General features: G+C 39.7%; 1 protein-coding gene across 1 annotated transcript in view; it reads left to right on the top strand.

Annotated features, from left to right (window-relative positions):
- The window catches only part of SORBS1 (sorbin and SH3 domain containing 1), a 194,427-nt gene that overhangs the window by 56,590 nt on the left and 117,437 nt on the right, over positions 1–20,400 (top strand). The window contains exon 3 of the mRNA XM_018564475.1: positions 19,343–19,395. Coding sequence (XP_018419977.1) covers positions 19,386–19,395 — 10 coding nt within the window. The 5' untranslated portion in view covers positions 19,343–19,385. The remainder of the gene's footprint in view (positions 1–19,342; positions 19,396–20,400) is intronic.

The raw sequence follows: 20,400 nt of genomic DNA, 5'->3' as shown, positions 1-20,400 counted from the left end.
ATAATCGATTAGTTAGCCGATTATTGAGTTCGATTTAATCGACTTTTGGCAACGTTTTCCATTGTCGATTTTAATCGACTTAATCGAATAATTGTTGCAGCTCTAATTCTGATCCCTCACCGTGATACGCGGCTTAATATTTACAATAGATTCTGCAGCTTCAAGCATTCAGATAGCGCACCCCAGCCCTCCGGAACAGAGGAAGTAATTAGCGGAAAGTAATTAGAGGGAAATTCTAGTCCTTTAGATGTACATAGACAAGAAATCTGCTAATGTAAATAATCTTATTTGTGTGCTAATGTTTTGTAAACCATGCTTCTACATATATTATGTAGTTATGTACATGGGTGTAGCCATATTGAATAATTACATATACATGCTCTGCTTCCTGCTTGGCAATCCTATCTTACCTCAATGGTTGCTAGACGTACTACAATAATAAAAAATATGTCAAAATGTAACCATCATAAAAAAATCGTTGGGGCCAATACTGCAAAAATATGTAATTAATAACTGAATATATCATATATTTTAAGACTGCACAAAGATTCTACAGCATGCTGGAAAATGTATGTAGATTCCCTTTTATTCAAGAAAAGGTAACAATCCTGTTGCCACATACAATGTGCTGGTTATGTCTAATATAAGATTTATCTTCTGTGATCGTATGTATTCAGACAAAACAGAGACCTGGCTACAGGAAAATACACACACACACACACACACACAGTGTAGCAAAATAAATAGACACTCGCACCCAGCAAATGAAAATAAACAGACCGTCACTTTCACATACCACACACAAATGGAAGAATAATAAATAAACACAAAGAAACACAGTCCATTCTGATCAGTTATTTACTTTGTCTAATGCTGGCTGTATACTTCTCCGTCTTTTAATGTAATTTATACTTGCACATGTTTCTGGATTAGATTTAGTATAATAATTTGTATATGTAAAGTTTGCTGCCGGTGAGGTCTCGCTAATTAAACCCTGTCCCTACATCACCAAAGTCAGCCAGACTGGAGGACAACTGCCTGCTTCCCTGAAAAACAAATCACAGCATCAGTGCTAACCTCAAGCCCTCAGTCCCTCCAGCCATACAGTGGTTTGGAGACCTCCTGAGGTCCTTGGCATACTTTAAAAGGAGCCTCCTTGCCCTACCCCTTCCCACACTCCTAGCAAATTCTTTTATGTCTGAGACAAGCATTGTAGTAGAGAGATATGGAACTGTTATTATTTTATTTTCATTTATAGTGCAAGAGGTTTTTCTTTCTTTGTCTTTGGAAAAATAAACTTTGGGGGATTTCCTGAGATGTGATTGCTGGAGGTCATTGTGTGGGCCTTCCTATGACCACCCACAGTACGTGTGCCAGTTTTTTGTTTTTTTATATATATGTATTTTATACGCACAATCAGTGACTTTTTTTGAGGGAGGGGTGGGGGAGGAGAGAGAGAGGGAGGAAGAGAGTGGTGGGGGAGAGAGAAAGGGGAGAGAGCTTTTTATAACCACAACTCCTGAATAGAGGCTGAGGATTTGCTGCATACCTATGCCACAATGCCAGGTGTTTGAGGCCTTCAGACATTTTAGGTTTAGAGCGAACCTGTACTCCATTTTAAACTACTACTTAGTGACACTTAATCTTGAATTATTACAGTTCAAATGGAACATCGTCCATGAAAAGTTAAAGTTTGTGTCAGTGGACAGCCTCAACAATCACATCAAGGTGGGCAACCAACTTTCTTTATATTTCAAATACTTCCTAAAGCCGAGCTAATGGGTGCCCTTTTAACTTTCTGTTCATGGGGATTGTTCTTATACAAGGTACTACAGTGAGTCTCATAGCTGGTACAAATGTAAAACCAGACCAGAGCATGGAGGTGGATAGATATAAAAATGACACCAAACTTAGCAGTGAAATCTTTAAAATGCATTCAAGTAGCTCACCTATTAACAAAAATGTATCTTACTTGTGTATCACTCGAATGTAGATCCTCAAATCATCTCTGAATTCATGCTGACACTGTCCTTCCTTCTGGAGTGTGGCTACTTTTGTTCCGTATGGTCCCTGTGTGTGTTGTAAAGTAGCCACTGCTCCAAGCTCACTCCTGTGATGGACTACAATCTCACATGTGTTTACTAATCTGTATTGAAGTTATAGTCTTACCACAGGAGCGAGCCTGGTGCTGTGGCTATTTTACAACACACACAGGGACCATGGGGAACAAAAGTAGCCCCCCTCCAGAAGGAAGGACAGTGACAGCATGAATGATTTGATGATCTATAGCGGAGTGATACACAAGCTACATTTTTGTTAATAGGTAAGCTACTTGAATGCATTTTTAAGATATGAGTTTAGTGTCACTTTAAGTCTCCTATGTCTCTTCATAAGAATGTACATAACATCAATTTACAACCAGGGCCTTTATGGCTAAGCCATGCTACCTGCCATTCCATTGTTCAGTAAAACCAAGTTTGTGGGCAAGAAAGCTTATACGTGACAGTTGCCAATCTATAGTTTAAGTGGACACAAGGTAAGCTGTGTACAATAAAATACATTCCATACACGATACCATCCTTATCCCTAATATTATGTTCTGAAAATCACCTTACTTTTTGCATAATTATCAGTGACGGATGACAAAAGCTCTTTTATATAAATTTCCACCCACTTGTATTTTCGGACAACCCGTCAGTGTTTTTATAGGTAGCAGGATCATGCTAGCCTTGCTGTGTGTCTGCTGAGTGCAAATTGCCTTCCTGTCAGCATGTGTTAACGCCTGTACATTTGATACCCTGCTTTCCTGGCGACCGATAATGAAAAAAGATTTAGTGCGTGATCAATTCCACAAGGCTGCTCTGTTACATTTAAAAAGGAATGGGACAGTTTGTCAACAGAATAATATGTTATCAACACGTCTAGTTAGAGAAAGGAGGCTTAGCTAGCTGTGCATTCTGTGACACCAAGGTTTAATGAAAAACTTTTGAAGGGTTGCGTTACCTGATCAGAGCAAGTAAAGCCGAAAAAGATTCCCGTCCTTGTTTTCATTTAAAGATACTGGCACTTCAACAACTGGAACACTTGTTTAATTGCATTGATTACTTCCCCTCTTTGGAGGAATACTACATGTGCTTTGTGATGGAAGTAAGACATGCAGATGCATTCTGTTTTAAGCTGGCCATGAAAAAGATATACTCACCAAATCCTTGATCCTGCCTTACTGCTAGACAGGTCCCAGCAGCCCCTCTCCCCCTCCGCACTGACAGTCTAATGACCCATGAGTCATCACATCTAATAGAGAGTATGCGGCGTGAGAATGCCGAGGGGCATTCCACTGCTGAAGTGGAGGAAGATTGGGTGGGTATATCTTTCCTATTTTACACCCTAGACCAAAATGAGCACTTAACCCTTACAGTGTGAGGGTAGCCCCACTGCAAGGGTTAATTTCAAATTTTCCTGGAATTGTTCTATAAAGAGACCCTGTAGCCAGACCATTCATTTCAACTTCAATCTTCCCAAAGGATTATATGTGCATTTAACATATTGTATATCTGTAAAAGTCTCCCTTGTGTAGACACCCAAAAGCCCTGGGACTGCTGCTGGGTACTGCCATGTTGGATGTGATGTCTGCAGCCCCAGCAGATGTCACTCAAGTTATACATTATAGTATTCCCTTTCACTCATGCCCTGGCAGCTGAATAAATTTTTTTTGTTTTGAATATTGTGGGAAAGGGTTAGACCCTTTTGTTAAGGTTTTCTTTATTTATTGCTGTGTGTGTGTCCACTGAGGAGAGTCGCCACTCTGTACTGGTGACCATTATGACTGAGAAAAAAAGTAAGGGGAAATCACACATTTTTAGAATTGTCCCCTGAACAAGAGGCAAAAGGACATTTTCTAATGGAGGACACATGTTCCAGGAACAACAAAGAGGGGAATTACCCTCACTTTAGGAGATTTCCACTTCCTTTTAGATCGTAAGCCCTCGGGGGCAGGGCCCTCCTTCCCATCTTGTCTTGAATTGTATTGTGATTGTAATGTCTTCCTTATATTGTAAAGTGCTGCGGAAACTTTTGGCGCTATATAAATCCTGTATAATAATAATATAATAATAATTTTCTGTCGGGGTTTAACTCTTCCCTACTCTACCCAAAATGTACAAAAAAGTTTTGGCTACAGATACTGTCAAAAGAGGAGAGGGCTACGATGCAGTAGGAGAGAGGTGGCTGTGCTAGAAATTGACTTATCCCAAAGAAGTAACATTTGCTAGCTAGCTCAGGCACATTGTAAGTAACAGTGTCCATATATCTTTGTAGCACTCCTTAATGGCTATCCCAAAACAATAACAGGTGCTTGAAATGACCGCGGGTGACACAGTTCACAGTAGAACTTGAATAAAGATGTCACCAGCGCGAGAGTTTCCAAATCAGTGCAAATCCATTTTATTGATGCCACTCAATGCGACAAGCGCTTTCACCCACTCCCACACCCTCTGACGTCACATTGACATTATATTCCCCCCATTAACCGTTCAAAATTCAGTTCAATAAAGCATGATACAGAGTTAGATTGCTTACATAGTTAAATCCTAAACACACCATGATGTTAGCAGCAGTTATGAACACGAGACAATAGAAGAGAAGGATGCCGCTCAGTCAGTCTATAAAGCGCACTGCTGTCACTGCCATTATTGTGAGTAACAGCCACTGGTTGCCTGGGTAACAGGACGCTCACCACCTAGAGGGGATTCCTCAGTCAGCATCCCTCCCCTAGGCGCCTGCGCCGTATAGATGTAATCCTTAAGGCAGTAACCAGATCTTCGGACAGGAGCAGGCTCCCCCCCTTACGCGCACGTGCTGTGGAGTTGGGTTCCCATGGTCACCGGGACCCCATCATGTTGTCAATGCTGCCCAATGGCAACACGCAGGCCCATACTGAGAACATTTTGTTTTTTGCCTCTATTCACACAGAACAAATATTGACAGAGATCTGCAGGGCAAACAACACTGTAAATTGTGTATAAATAGATCCCATAGTAAAGTATTTTCTTAAAAGGTTGTGAAATAAGATGTGTGGAATCACATAGCACTATACCACATCTCTGATTATAATCCCCTAATGAAAAGCAATTTAAGTTCTTGACAATTATCTGATCTGCAACACATTGAAATCAGTTTGAGCTGCACATGAATGGGTTGCCAACAAGCTGTTAATAGCTTAGCAGCAATTAAAAGAAGTGAAATTGAAAAGAAATGTGGTAGGTAGAACGTTGTCCATTCGGAATGATCTGCCACTAGAGGACTTGAATCTAAATATCTAGATTAAAGGTAAGAACAACATTCCTGCTCGAGTTTTAAAACTTCCAAGGCTTTTAAATTGGTAGCAGCATAAATATTCACGCCGCATTTTGGAGTCCGGCCATACAGTGGTTTTTTTATGCTTTTAACAAGTTGTTCTTGATGTGAATATTAGTGAATGTGCTTGGAAGTTTTAATACTGCCACTACAGTGCTTGACTGTTTTTCTCCTATGTGAAAAAATATGGTATTGCTTATCCAGCTTTAGAAGCACCTTATTGCAGTAACGATGGAATGTATACAATGTCCAAAGGGAATGCGTAGACCATAGTGTTTTTAAGGCGTGAACAGATATTTCTTATGTAAGTAAAATCTTAATATCCACATACCAAGGTAGGAAAGCATTTGTAAAACATTATAGCCTGGCACCTCCTCATCTGATCTAAGGTGTATGACTCCCTGAATTAATATTCCAGTTTACATATTTGTATTTCAGCTGTGTGCTTGGCTTTTTAGCTGGAGTTCATCTTTAATACTTCTGATACTGTTTTATGCCTATCTACATCTTTAAATATTAATCTTGGTATGCACATTGAAAGACCCTTGATGTTTGTGGGTCTTTAGGTGTTTTGTAGAAGCCAGCAGTGTTAACCTGCAACCCTTTGCTAATGGGAGAGTTTTAATGTACCTGTACATATACCCAATTCACTTTTAATAGATAACATTCCTACAGAAATTAGGTATTCATGCTACCACTCACCCTAATTGAGGTCAAATTCATTTTGTGTCTGTGCTTCTGATGTTGCTGGGCAAGCATATTTAACCCAACATAACTATACTGACCGCTTCAAGACTTGCCAACCCCTGCTTGCTGTGAGCTTTTAAATCTTCTATAAAAATACTGCTAGTTACTGCTCGGTGAACATCACAAATCATTGGCCTATATGTGGTAGTGGCTTGTATAGCTTTGCAATATCATCTGACATTGAATAGACAAAAAAGGAACTTTGGGCAGATGTAGACATTAACAGCCAGGGATGGATCCAGAGCTGTGGGTATAATTAAACTAATTTCTCATTCAAAAGTCATTAAGCTCATGTTGCCTTTTTCAGGGATTTGCTGCTGTTAAAGTAGTATTAAACTCTCAAACTTTTTCTCAATAATGAATCCAGATCAAATAAATATACATTTCCTAACAAAGTATTTCTTTACATTTTTGGCCAAGCACTTACAGTTTTTAGGTTTCCAGACAGATGGCTCCAATTCTCTTAGCTCAGCTTCCCTGAAGTTCCTGTTGAGCAAAAGGGCCAGCACCTTCTCCAGCAGTTGTCCATCTACTAACTCGGAGGAGGGGGGAGGGGGGGGCAGGGAGCTGAGGAATGGTTTGGCCTGCTGCGTTTTGTGTAGACGAACACAGCTGACTAGCGCACACAAGGGTGACTACATTAGGGATACACAGATACCAAGTACCGTACTTGGTTCAAGTACGAGTACAGATACTTTCCCAGCTACTAGACTAGAGAAAAACTCAAGAGGCAGCTGCCATTTGTAAGGAGCATTGGCTACGGGGCTCCTGGGATGTGTGCATCCCTGTTTCAATGTATGATTTGTTATAAATATCAAAATAAATTATATATGTATTTATTAGGGATGCACTGATACCATTTTTTCAAGACCAAGTACCAATATTTGTCCTCACAGATACAATTACTGATACCTTTATGTTAAGTGCCATGTGACCGTTTTTAAAAAAACAATGCAGACTGATGATTTCAGGACAGTGGTGGAGCACCAAGGCCCGGTCCCAGCTGTAACCCTGGTAGTTCTCGTGAAAATGCCCAATATCGGCACTGGTATCTGTGCATCCCTAGACTCCATAGGACTCTGCAAGGCTACACTTAGAGAGGATATCAGGGCCAGCTAATTCTGCAGGAAACTAAAACTTTTAAAGATCAAGGGCCAGCATCCATTGTAAGTGATTTACTCAGCATGAAAACCTTTTGACTTTAATATTGCTTCAAAGCTCATCTACTACATCACTTACAGCATGGTCTGAAAGCAGGGTTCAGGCAGCTACAGGGCCCTTCCAGCACAAAACATTGAATCCAGTTGAGGTGCGTCAAGCATAGTTACGAAGCAAGGTACGAAGAAATGAGAAAATGTGTGAATCTGTTACAGAACAGAGTTCTAATCAGTAGACATATTCCACTGTAGTAGAGTGTGAACTTTAAATGAAAACAGAATATATGTTGTGGTTTTATAATCTCTGGTGGATTAGAGAAAGAATACATTTATTACAAAGTTGTGTTAATGTCTTAGTATGGAATGAGCAGAATTTCCTGTCATGCCTGGCATCGCTGTTCACCTTCGTTATTATCGTTTAGTTATGGGCCTCAACTGTTTTCCTTACATTTAGGCTCATAAGGACATCTGAAAAATTGCAGCTGTACAAACTTGACATTTCCTGCCGGTAAATGTAAAGTATCTAGAATTCCTGCTGATAGCTTAGTGCTACCTTTTATGTGCTGCGCAGAAGACATTAAAAATATTGTTTGGTAAGCCGGCTTTAGTTTTTGGAATGATTGAGACTGGAGATTGGTCCGAAAGTACCTTGAGTACAACAGAATAAAAAGCAAAAGACGTAAGCAGTTTTTATTTAGTTGGAAATAGTGCGAGGGAAGGATTTTAACGCTATGCCTACACAGCCATGATTACTGTGTGGATAGTATGTTGTCTTTGCGCCATGTGTAAAATATGTATGTATGTATAATCTGTATGCACTGGAGTACCAATTCCTTTTTGTTTGATCAAAGTAACGCTTTGATAAGCAGGAAATTTAATAAGATAATAAAACCATCAGCAGCATGCTGCCCCCTGGAATTTTCACCTCCCTGTGCCCAGGCCTATAATGAATATCGGCTTTAACTTGATCTAATACAACCAGATCACATTTGGCTGTATGTACAGTATGTTATGTATGGTATATTTTAAGTCCACAGCCACCATAATCTTGATGGATGTGAATTATAGTGTTGGGTGAATAGTGGCACATGAAGTAAAAGATGGCAGATGATGCTCAGACTTAAGCTGGATATACATGGCTATGTTTTCTTCGTTCAACCTCTGGGCTGAATGAAAACATTATAATGGATTACTCCATCAACGTTTACAAGCATGGATAGCGGAAACCTCTGCTGTTTTGCATTCTATTTACTTCACTCTACAAAAGGTACTGAGGCACTTGCGACTATTTAGAACTTTTCTGAAAACATCTCCAGAATAGCAAAAAGGCCCTCCCAAAAGTGCTTGGTCCAGGTAATTTGGCAAGGGTTTAACTAAGCATTATGGGGCCACATAGCTAACTCTCTGTAGCAGCTGGCAGCGTCAACTGTAACAATACGTATCATTGATCTTGGCATAAAGTATGCCTAAATCAAGGACCAGTTGCAGGAGAGCTAACCCTAAATGTAGCTGTAGTAACAATAATATAATACTGTTATTTCATATTATGACAAAATTATTAATGCTCTTGCACACAATAACTCTATAACCCTAACGCAAATCTCTTTAAACTTTAGCTTCATTAAAATTTTTTGTAGCACTGCAAACCTCAACTTTTCTTTATAGTTTTAGCAGAGGAAAAACTCTGGGATATGTGACTTTATTCAACATACATGGTTAAATTTAGTTCTGAGGGCAATAAATCTATACTGCTAAGACGGCCACGCAAATGCTCCTGCTTCACAAAGGGAATCTGTGACTAGCATGGATCCTGAGGTCTGACGTAAAGTCTTTTTCCACCTTTGCAGTCAAATTTGACATCCCCACACTATGATATTTGGTGCTGTTAATACAGCATACCTAAAAATAAATAAGTGCATTAACATGCAATGTACAACCCAAGCCTTGGAACCTCTGACCCATTGTAAGGACAGACAGTGTGCACATCTGGTTTACAACTGAGAAAGATCTGTCAGCACAGCACTGACGAGGTTAATTATGGTAAACATAACTCTCCAGCTACCTCTTTAACATTTCATAGAAGGGTAAAGCGGAGTAAGATTTTCAACAAGTAAAGAGGTAGGCAACCTTTTTTTTTTAAATTATTTTAAGTTATGCTATTTATGTAACAAATGTAAAGGTATTGTGCCAATATGGCTGCAGAAGTGGAAATACACTGTAAGCCCTTTTGTACTCAAAGATTCACAGTTTAGTTTTCTATAACAGCCGCCATAATGGGGCCCCTCACCTATCTCAGGCCCCATAGTAGCTACTTGGGCTGCTATTGCGATGCCACCGTAGATTGATACCTTTTTGTTCTTCAGGCAGCTTCCAGTAGGAGGTAGTATGGAGTCTTTTTGCTTGTCAACCACTGCTCTTTCTTTTATATTCTAGATCCTTTGTTCTCAACTGGTGAGTTGTGACCCAAAAGTGGGTCGCAACCCCGTGTTCAGTGGGTCGCTGCGTGCTTTCCATTTTTCCTGGTAAGAGGCTCCTCAGCCTCTTAGCGCAACACAGTCCGTTCTCACACCATTCAAAATATGCTGCCCGGTGCCGAATGTCAGCATGAGGTGGGGTGGGATGGGGCTATGGCCATAAGGGATCTCCATCCATAAGTGCATTGCATACAGCTCCCTCACATTTCCTGTAGAGGTGTCTGGACTGGAGTAACGTCACATTCTGGCTCCCGACACCTCTACAGGGCATGTCAGGGAGCTGTACAAGCAATCTACATATGAATGGAGCTCTGTCACAGCACAGCAGTCCACACTGGACCCCAGCCTGAGGATCCACTCCAGTTCTCGTAAAATTAGGAAGACTGGGTGGACCTTAAAATAAAAATGTTTTTTTTTCTTTGGATTGTGTATGCATGTGTGAGATTGTGTCTGTGGTTGTGTGTGTCTGTTAATGTTTTTGAGGGCCCATTCACACTGGTACAGTGTGTTAATCGCACAGTCCCATGCGATGAATGCCCTGCACCATGCAATCGCACCTATTGTGCATTGTGGTGTGGGAGGTGCAGTGCGTTGATATTCATTTGAATCGTACCCCAAACGCACCTCCCATTCAGTTTGATTGTCCACGCCAGAACGCATGGTACCGCAATGCCATACGTTCCATTGCAGTGTGACATGGGGCGTGGAACGGTTACACACGTTGAGAACCACTGTTCTAGATGATACTTAAAAAATTTAAAAAAAGTAAACTGGAGCAGTGAGTGGTTCTCTCTACTCATACTGTTGATATTTAGTTTTATGCCTTGAGTTCTTAGCTAGCTATACAGAGACTGGAGATTAAAAATAACTTCTGGAAAACTGATCTAATTGTGTGCTGACAAGGGTTTTGTTCACATTTTTCCTAAAACATTATACACTTTATTGTTGTGTGCCCACAAATCCGAACTATTTCAATAACATCTTGTTCACAAATCCCATTTGATCTTTTTTAATGGGACACTAATCTCATTACACGTGGTGCTAAAGTTATTTATACATTCAGGATGGCATATGGGTCTGTGACATCTAAATGTGCTCATTTTTATCACTTGGAGACAGCCTGGTCTGTCATAAGCTTGTTTACAAACCAGGGACACGCCGTTCAGGAGGCATGAGAGGATCTCAGGCATTCCTCACCCAGATCCGATTCCAAATAGCCCCAGTGATAAAGCACATTTAGGAGACACATCAATGCAAAGTTATGTCCCATAATAAAAAAAAAAACAGATATCTTGTGTGAACCTGTCCATACCTGGGCACACTAGGCCACCTAAGACTTCTCTGAAGGGGCCTATAGACTGGAAAAGGTGTTTGGACATGCAGATGCTGGTTACCATCTTAGAGAAAACTAGTAGAGATCATCTGGAAACACCCAAGCTGGCGTATTACTAGAGGGTGTCTCGAGCAGTGCAGCACATAGATATTGTAAAGAATTGGCCACCCTGGATGATACCTAAAATCTCCAGTCAGATGCTGGTACTGCGGCATTTCCCAATCACCTTATAAGTTTGCGGACAATGACAGAGAACGTACAAGAGTTGCATACTTGCAACAATATGGCCCTTGAATGACCAGGCCTTAAATTCTGTTCAGTTGATATCCAAAGCAATATCCAATGTCCTTAAGGCCCCATTCATACTGAGCGATTCACAAATTGTGCGTTTGTTGCGCGATTTGCATTTTGCGTGAGCGCAATATCGCGCAAATGCTTGCATTGAGCAAGCACGAATCGTGGCAAAATCCGCTCCAAAAAGGGTCCTGCTGTAGCGACGCACGACCCGCGACAGCGACGGACAGAGCCCCATTGCCATGCATTGGAGAGTGATATCGCGCAGTAAATAGCCGCGATATCGCGGGAATTACCGCGCGATAAATCGCTCAGTGTGAATGGGGCCTAAGTGCCAGCAGGGCTCTCTGTTGGCAGAATAAATCTAAAATGACCTTGTTTTAAAATGACAACCTATACAACTGATTCAGACATTGCTTGTGAAATATGGCAGTGTAAAAATAATCTATGATAAAGGTTTTGCATAGATATTAGTAATACTTGTATCGGTGACACAAGTTTTCCAGCATGTTGGCTTATGTCTGTAGCAGGTTTCATTGAATATTCGTTAACATTTAAGGTTGCTGTGTCTTTGGCACTCCAGTGACATTAGTCTTTGTTTGAAATAGTGCATCCCTGTATTTGGATGTCACTGTTAATCAGGAAGGACTGTCCACATTAGAAAATCAGTAGCAGGACCTGTATATTTTCTCTGGAGATTTATAGTTGATTACAAGGGTTTATCTATTCAGCCACAAATGATTGGTGTGCCTTATTATCAAAGGACATTGAATATTATGAGTAGCTACTGATACTGGCGATTTATTTGCTAGCCTCCCGCATTTAATTATTTTCTAGCTACAAGAACGCTAATGAGACGAATCTTAGTCTGCACCAAACACTTGTGTGTCATAGATGTAAAGGTGCTAAAAACAGATTGTTGTATTTGAAATGATTGTTTGCAAAATATTTCTTGGATTCCAAGTCTGTTTCAAATGCGGATAGTCAGGCGGCAGTTTAAACTAAAATTGCCATGGACTCATTCTTATAATTTTGGAACGTGTACTACTGTCGGTGTCAATATCCGTATCACTTGCCAGCTATTTTGGAATCTGTCCATTGAAACCCGAGCTTTGTATGTTTAGCCCCTTCATGCTAATGAAAATATTCCTTTGACACAGTTGATGTGTCCTTTTCTTCTGTTTACTTTGTTCTGCTACTATGTATCAATCTTAGGGTCACTTCTCAAATTTTAGATACTGGGCCATCGGCTACATTAGAGCAATGCATCCTACACATGTTGCTTTTATGTCTGGTCGATGTGAAAGTCACAACAATGTCAGGCTGCTAAAAGCTGTGGTTGATTATAAAGGAGCCAGTGACAGGATGACATCACCAAGAAATGAATCTAATTTAGGCAGGGACAAGTATGACTGGGGAGGGGGCAACGAAATGTACAGTAGAGACAATCTTCTCTGAATCACAGGTCATCTGTAAGCCACCGGCCTACACTCTCACTTCATACTAAACAGGAATATGAGAGAACAACAGCACACTTATGAAAATAATCATGAAAGGTAAGATATCACAGAATAGATGGGATAGATCATGCAACCTATTGTTATTTAGAAACCATGTCAGCGATTTGTCTTTGTGGCTTTTGCTGCTGTTAATGATGCAAGCTGGATTATTTCTTAGGCCATGTACTATTAAATATTTTTCAGTTATCATCCTGGTCTGTTGTTAACTGAATATATCCCCAAAAGTAATTGCGTGTGTGTGTTTTTATGACGTTTGCTCATCACTATAGTGCATAACAGACCTATGTAAAGTCTGATGCTTGTGCTGAGAGAATGAAACAATTTTTCAGCTCCAGGATTGGTGGATTATTATAATCCCTAATTGTTGAGGCTAATGCTGATTGCAGAACCTATTGAACAATATCTAAGACCTTTTATAGACCAGTGAAGGATTAAAACTTGTATCTATGGATTCAGTAAAATCTCCTCTGACTGCAAGTCACTATTGAGTACAACATTTTGTTTAGGAAGTATGCCTGCTGAGAACTATACTTATAGTTCCAGGTGTTGGCCATGGTTCCAGGCTACGGTGTTGGGGCTATTGAAACTTATTATGAGCATATTAAAAACCGAATTACAAGAAGTGGGAGATACTTGCCTTACTGCGGGATACTGACTTTGCTAGCTGTGTCTAAACTTTGAGTATTTATTTGAATATAGCTTTTGGTTTGCTTGTTGTGATAGGCTCACATAAAGTTTCATTAAGTCCCCATTCATATCTCGGCTATGCAACATTGAAGAGTTGCTGTAGAGTGCGCTTGTGATGTGCTGCTGCAGGCATCCCATTAATTTGAATGGGCTGCCTGCATGTGATGCAAGTGCATGCATCTTCTTTTTTAATCACATTGCACCACATTTCATGGTAATAGGTTACCAATGCGATGCTGGGCGATACATCACACATGCGATAGGTAAGTGTGTTGGGGTGGTAATAAGAAATCGCGTTGCAGGGTGCTTCCACGTTGCATAGATGCAAATGGAGGCTAGGGGAGAATGAGGCCATAGAGAAGCTCACAGGGTTCTAATTTTGCCTCTGCTCCATGCATCACATAAAGGGCTTAATCAGCAACATGTCATAGTTCCTGGCTCTTTTCCCATCTGGACATGGTCCCATAAACTTTTGGCTGTTGGCACTTCTCATTTGCTCTCTATATATAAAATAAATCCTTTACGTTACTCAACAAAACAGGTACTACATGGGTGTGTTCTTGAATTTAAAAATAATCAACTGTTTCTTTATGTTTATATTTCAACATTCAGGAGTGCGACCATAGAACAATCAAAAATAGATTAATAAATCTTTAGCATACATCCTTAGGTTTTGAATATTTGTAGCACTGATTCTTAATATCTAACACATCATTACCACTAGATTTGCTCCTAGACAGAAGTACCTATATAAATATCATTCAAATATAGTATAGTGACCTATATAAGCCTTGTAATGTCCAGACAGTAGCCAATTTGTGTGCTTGCTCCAACGGTTCCCCAACAAAGTGTTTTTATTCTCTTAATTTGAAGGTTTTGCATGCTTCTGTCTATCAGAGCAATATTGTTGTATCATTATCTAAAGCAACAACACTTTAAATGTTTAGGGATAGGACAATTCTTAACCATGCTCTTTTACAGGGTGCTGAAGGATATACCATTTGCCTTTCCTCTTCAACAACAGTGCAGTACCTTCAACTCGGCCTCTTAAATTGAAATGTTTCTTGTATCCACTTAATGGCCACGCGTTGCACCCATGCAGCTCTTTGAAGGGTCGCTGGGAATATATTTCCTAAAGCATGTTCACTAGTTATGTCTAGACTTCCAAGGCCGGTTTGAATCTGATGAATGGCTGTGAAAAACTTCTTAGTGCTGACCATTTTTTTTTAGGCTACGGTTTAGGAGGACAGGACGGTACATGCACACGAAAAAGGTATCCGAAAGATTATACATACATTCTTCCTTCTGATGCAAGTAAGGAGTGGAGAGGAAAGTACTCTACAAACAAAATATTAGCACAAGTAGACTGGGCCTTCCGTTCTCCTTGATCCCAGTGTCCCCGCCACATATTGACCAGAGAGAGAGCATACGACTTTCTGCTTTTCCTTTGCAACTAGGATTCCTGTTCGCCCCTAACACAAGGTGCTGGTCACCCATGATCCTCAGAGGAAGCGCATCAGTGAAACTTTGAAACGCAAGCAGTTGAGAAATACCATATTGATGGATTACAAAGAGAAACAAAGATGAAACGAAGATGAATTATGGATAATATACATGGTCTCTAAATTGGTATATGTATGTATTATGGCTGCGTAACAAGGATAGATAGGGGAGACTTGACTACGGTTTTTAAACTTGTATGTTAACAATTTTATCTAATATTTGTAGGTTTAACTTTAATCAAAGTAATTTTTTTTCACTATCAACTTGTGCATCGGTTATGCGCCTCTTTAAACCCCATATTCTATTTGGTGTGTTAATAGGCTCGGGTTTAGGTTTTCTGCTTGTGACCACAACAAGTCTACAGTGGGTTGATTTGGGATAACTCTCCAACATTTCAAGCAAAGTTCTCAGATCCCCAGATTACTGGCAAAGGGCAGTGAAGTGGACAGGTACCATAACAGCAATGCTAGAGGGAACAACTGAGATACTGAGCAGATTAGCTGTGCTCCCTGTTTTTCTCATAGTTTAACATATGTTTTTGACTCAAATGTAACTGTAAAATTAGTAGTGTCAAAAAAGCATTTCTGAATCAATCTGTACAAAATGTATCTGTTTAAATAAAGTTCCCTCTTTTCTGTAATGTAAAATTATATTAGTTGTCACATGTAAGTACCCATTCATGTGGCTTTTCAGTTCCTTGTTCACAAAGGACCTATCCATCCAGCTTAATATATACACTATTGTTTAGGGCTTACTGCACAGCTACAGTCTGTGAACCAAAGCACAAAGCTTACCTCTGCATTGCAGCGGAGAACATTGCTGATTAATCCGACTTTTCACATGACTTTGTTTTTCAGCAATATGAGTGTACCTTTAGCATACTAATGCACTTTCCAGTGTATAGGAAAGTATACTTTAATGTGTTTTAAAGTATACAACATAAAATGACATATGCAGAAAGGTGTCACAGAATCGTGCTACTGCATTATCAGTGTGCTGCCCCTAACATCTAACAAAGATGATGACTCTCAATGAAAACGTGTATTGTCCATTGGTTATGAATAGTCAATTAAAAGTCATAGAGCTCATAGAGCTCATATGTGACCCCTGAAATCCTTAGTTCTTCTGCTAGCTGTATGTAAAATACATTTAATTAAAGAAATACAGGGAAAATGAACATAAGTGGTGGGTGGCAAATATACAAGATCCATCCCTTTTTAATGCATGGCTTGTGTTTTTGGTTCCACATATGATTGCAGATGTAACTGCTGACAGCAGCATGCTTTATTATTGTCCATAAATAATTTCCTGCACATTGACTTCTAAAGTCGCCTTAAATAAAACTGTAGCTATAAGAAATGTTTGCTCATCATATGGAAAGGTTAATTATGATTTATACCTAGAGTGCATTTAGGCAGAGTATTGATTGTACTCGAGTCATGCCTTTTTATTATAACTTCTGCCTTTACAGCAATAATCCCATGTTCATACTGCAATAGAAAAAAAGACAGAGCTGCTTAATTCTTATAGGAGAGGTTTTATTGTATATATTATTTCCTTATAACTGTGCTGCTTTCCAGGGGAGGCTTGCCATTCACTCTTTAAAATCAGACACACAAATTAGAAGCTATTGATTATTTAGGAAAATATTTATTTCCAGCCTTTGGTACACCTAGATGTGGCTTAAATGTGCTTTTAGTCAGTGTACCTGCTGATCTGTCATGTGGTAAAAACTGTACAGACTGACCATAATATTTATTACAATGGAGTCTTCTATAGAAATGCAGAAGCATAAAACATTGCTACTCCTAGGTTCCAAACAAATTATATGTCCTGGACTGAGAGTGAGTTTGGATGATATCGGTCTTTATAAACCTTGTTGTGATATGTCATCCATGTGGTTGTAGAACCGCTTATTTGTGTCATCGTGGTCCCCTCTGTGTAACACATTTTATTATTCATGTGTGACTAATTAAATCATTTTGTAATCTCTTAAACCCACCATGGGTAGGTTAACTCAATTGGAAACTAAGAGCTCTCCTTGTTTTCTAAGTGCTCTCTGATGCTGGGTTGTGTTGTGACGTCTTTTCTAATGCATGTGACCTGTGGTGTATAGTAGTAGCGGAGTGTTGTCATGTTAGCTATTGTGTCAGAAAGATTGGGCTTTAAAGGATACCTTTTATTGGCTAATGTAGGGTTTTAAACATGTAAGCCTTTAAAACATGTTGGATTTCTTAATCAGGCATTATACAAGTGGTGTACAGTAGTAGTATTATTATTATAATAATACAGGATTTGTATAGCGCCAAATTCACAACGCATTGACGGATTCACAAACCTTTACCCTATTGCCATTACAATACAAATGAATACAAGAAGATTAGGAGGGCAATGCTTGTGAGAGCTTACAATCTAAAAGGGAGGGGCAAGTGATACAAGAGGTAAAAGCAGTTAGGGATAGGCTGATGGAGAACGTAGAAGGACGGATTTTAGGTTGAGGCAAGATAGGCTTCTGTGAAGAGGTGAATTTTCAGGGATCGCCTAAAGCGGGGCAGAGTAGGAAATAACTGGACAAGTTGGGATAGGGAGTTCCAGAGGATGGGGGTGACTCTGGAGAGGTCCTGGAGGTGGGCATGAGAGGAAGTGATGAGGAAGCTAGAGGATAGGAGGTCCTGAGAAGAACAAAGTGAAGGGTTTGGGTGATATTTTGAGATTTGGTGATGTAGCTGCTGGTGGTATATTTTGCTACTGGCTTGTCGCAAGGATGGGCAGCCTGACCAGCCAATAGAAATGTGGAGGAGGTATGAAGGCAATCTTCTGCTTTAACAGAAAATGAAAAAATTTGACCTGTCAAGCAAGCCTGTAATTTGGCCGTGGCAGGATGGCTTACTAGGCTCCTGCAGGTATGTATAGGCACCCCTACACCTTCTTCAGTTTCTTTATTTTTGTACTACTCACCGAGCCTATTTTTAGGGCTTGTATAAGTTTAAGTGGGCTGCCCATCATTCTCGACTTCTGTATTTACAAACAGAAACGTCTTATAACCACTGTACACATGTGCGTTTATTTCCTAATGGTGCAATCAATACTCTTACCAGTACTGATACAGATATATTCCTTCTGAAAACAACTGGCAATGTATAGTTGCTTATTATGCACTGGGGCTTCTTCTTTAGCCCTATGAGACATTTCTCTTCTGTTTTAATATTGGTTGCAAGAGATGGGCACACATTCTTCCCAGGCTTTCTTGTGATGAGACAGCTAAAGTTTAAACCAAATGAAGTGTGTGAAGACCTTCCCATATGAATATTCATCCTGATGATGGTTTTATACATATGGCTGTCATCACATTACAAGAATGAATAAATACTTACACAAGTATATTTACTTAGGCATTTGCTTTGATGGTAACTAGGGCTGTGTACAATATCCTTGAACAGTCACATAATATGATGCTAATTACTCAGGTAACTCAGTATATAGTAGGCTGAGATATTTTGTAACTGAGGTCCTTTATTCAATTCTATTTATAGCCTTTCCTGTAGTTATAAGTAGAGTGTATTTTCAGGTACTCAAGATAGGTAGGTTCAAGTAGGATTTTACTGTCGGTATGTTATTTTGATTTTACAGAGATGACAATACAAACAAAAATTACAATGCAATTCAAAACAAGATGGTAAGGAGGGCCCTGCCTATGAAGGCTTACCATCTAAGAGGGAGGAGAAATGCCTTAGATCTTGGGCGCAGGAGTGCCTAGGCACTCTCACTTATTTATTATTTATTTAATTAGAAAGTGTGTTTTTTATAGGAGAGAATTTAGGATAAGAAGTGTTTTGGTTTTTTATCATGGTTCTGCTTAAGCAAAATTAACATTTCTAAATTTTTTTAGTTCAAATCCACCTTAAAAACTAAGTAGTCTTAGATGAAAGTTAATTCACCAAATAAATTTGGACCTTGTGCTTGGCCCCTGAGTGTTTTTATGAATTGACGACAAAGATAAGCATTAATATGTTTATCACTGCTCTCTGCACTAACTGGCAGACTATCCATTTCATGACTTCATCTCCCTTGGTGTTGAATAAGCAAGGATGGGATTTTAGGACTTGGGGAGACAGTGACACCATAAATGGACATTTAAGCTGAATAAGGTCCAGGAAGTTGTGCTGGCAGATTTTTCACATACCTTCTAACTTATGACAGAATGTGATGCTGACGAAGGCCAAGTAAAGTCCGGTGTGAGATAAACATTTGTCTGTTTCCTTTTCCAAACAGAAACAACCAAACATTGAGGGAGAAAACCTGCACAGCTATCAGCATGAGTTCTGGTGAGTACATATGTCACCCTGCATAGTTAGTGTATACTTTTGTCTGCTCTAGATGTCAACTTGCACTGGAGGTTAGGTGTTGCTCCAACCAGGAACAGCTTCCATGGTAATGTTAATCACTGTGATGTATAATGTTTGGAAAAGAGTTGTGGAATCACTTCTATGGAATCCTGGTATCCATAACAGTCTGATAACTAGCCATATGAAAAAGTAATGTATTGCTGCTCGGTAACAATAGGGATAAAAAGGATCATAGAAATAATTTGAGCAAAAATGTAAAGCTGTTTTTAATGTAATACTAATTTAATGTGCATACTTCAGGCATAATGTTACACCTTGCAGAGGATAGCAAATCGTACACCATCACTAAAGTAGGCCAGGATTAAATATACTTATTCTTCAAAGTTTTAATACAGCAGCATGTTTTAGAGGTTCAAGACTGTAATGGCTTAACATCAGGACTTTATCATATAACATGTGTTGTTGTCTACAGCCACAAATCAAATTCAAGCCTGTATATTCCAGATCCATTTTATTTAATGCACCATCATAAATGAGAATGTGTGCAATGTGATATTTTTAGTGTTCCCAGCCTATGGGTCCACCACCTGTACATATTCAGTTGCAGTGAAAGCTGAGACAAGAAGAATACAATTATTCCTTCTCATGGCCAGTAGCCACTTCTAATGCATTGTCATACCACACTTGTTTTTTTTCCTTAGGGTGCCAACCATTGCATGAGGAATATATGAGAAAATGCATTCTTTCTGTAGTTCATAGCTCTCAACTTTCTTTCTTTTGGAACCAAATTCCCAATACTAGTTTCTCCTCAACTGTCCCTCATTTAAAGGAGAACTATGGGGTTAAGGCTTTTCCCATAGTTCTCCTTAGGGGAACGGGAGGGCACAAACTAGCGTCCTCCCGTCACCCTAGGCTCAGTATACCGCGAGCTGTAGCTCGCGGTATACTGAGACGCCGCAGCTGAAGCGGATCCCGACAATTATG

The sequence above is a fragment of the Nanorana parkeri genome, unplaced genomic scaffold, assembly GCF_000935625.1.
Source record: "Nanorana parkeri isolate BGI_ZX_2015 unplaced genomic scaffold, ASM93562v1 scaffold753, whole genome shotgun sequence".
NCBI classification, from domain to species: Eukaryota; Metazoa; Chordata; class Amphibia; order Anura; family Dicroglossidae; genus Nanorana; species Nanorana parkeri.
The sequence above is the reverse complement of the archived record's forward strand: the minus strand, read 5'-3'. Positions and strand labels throughout refer to the sequence as shown.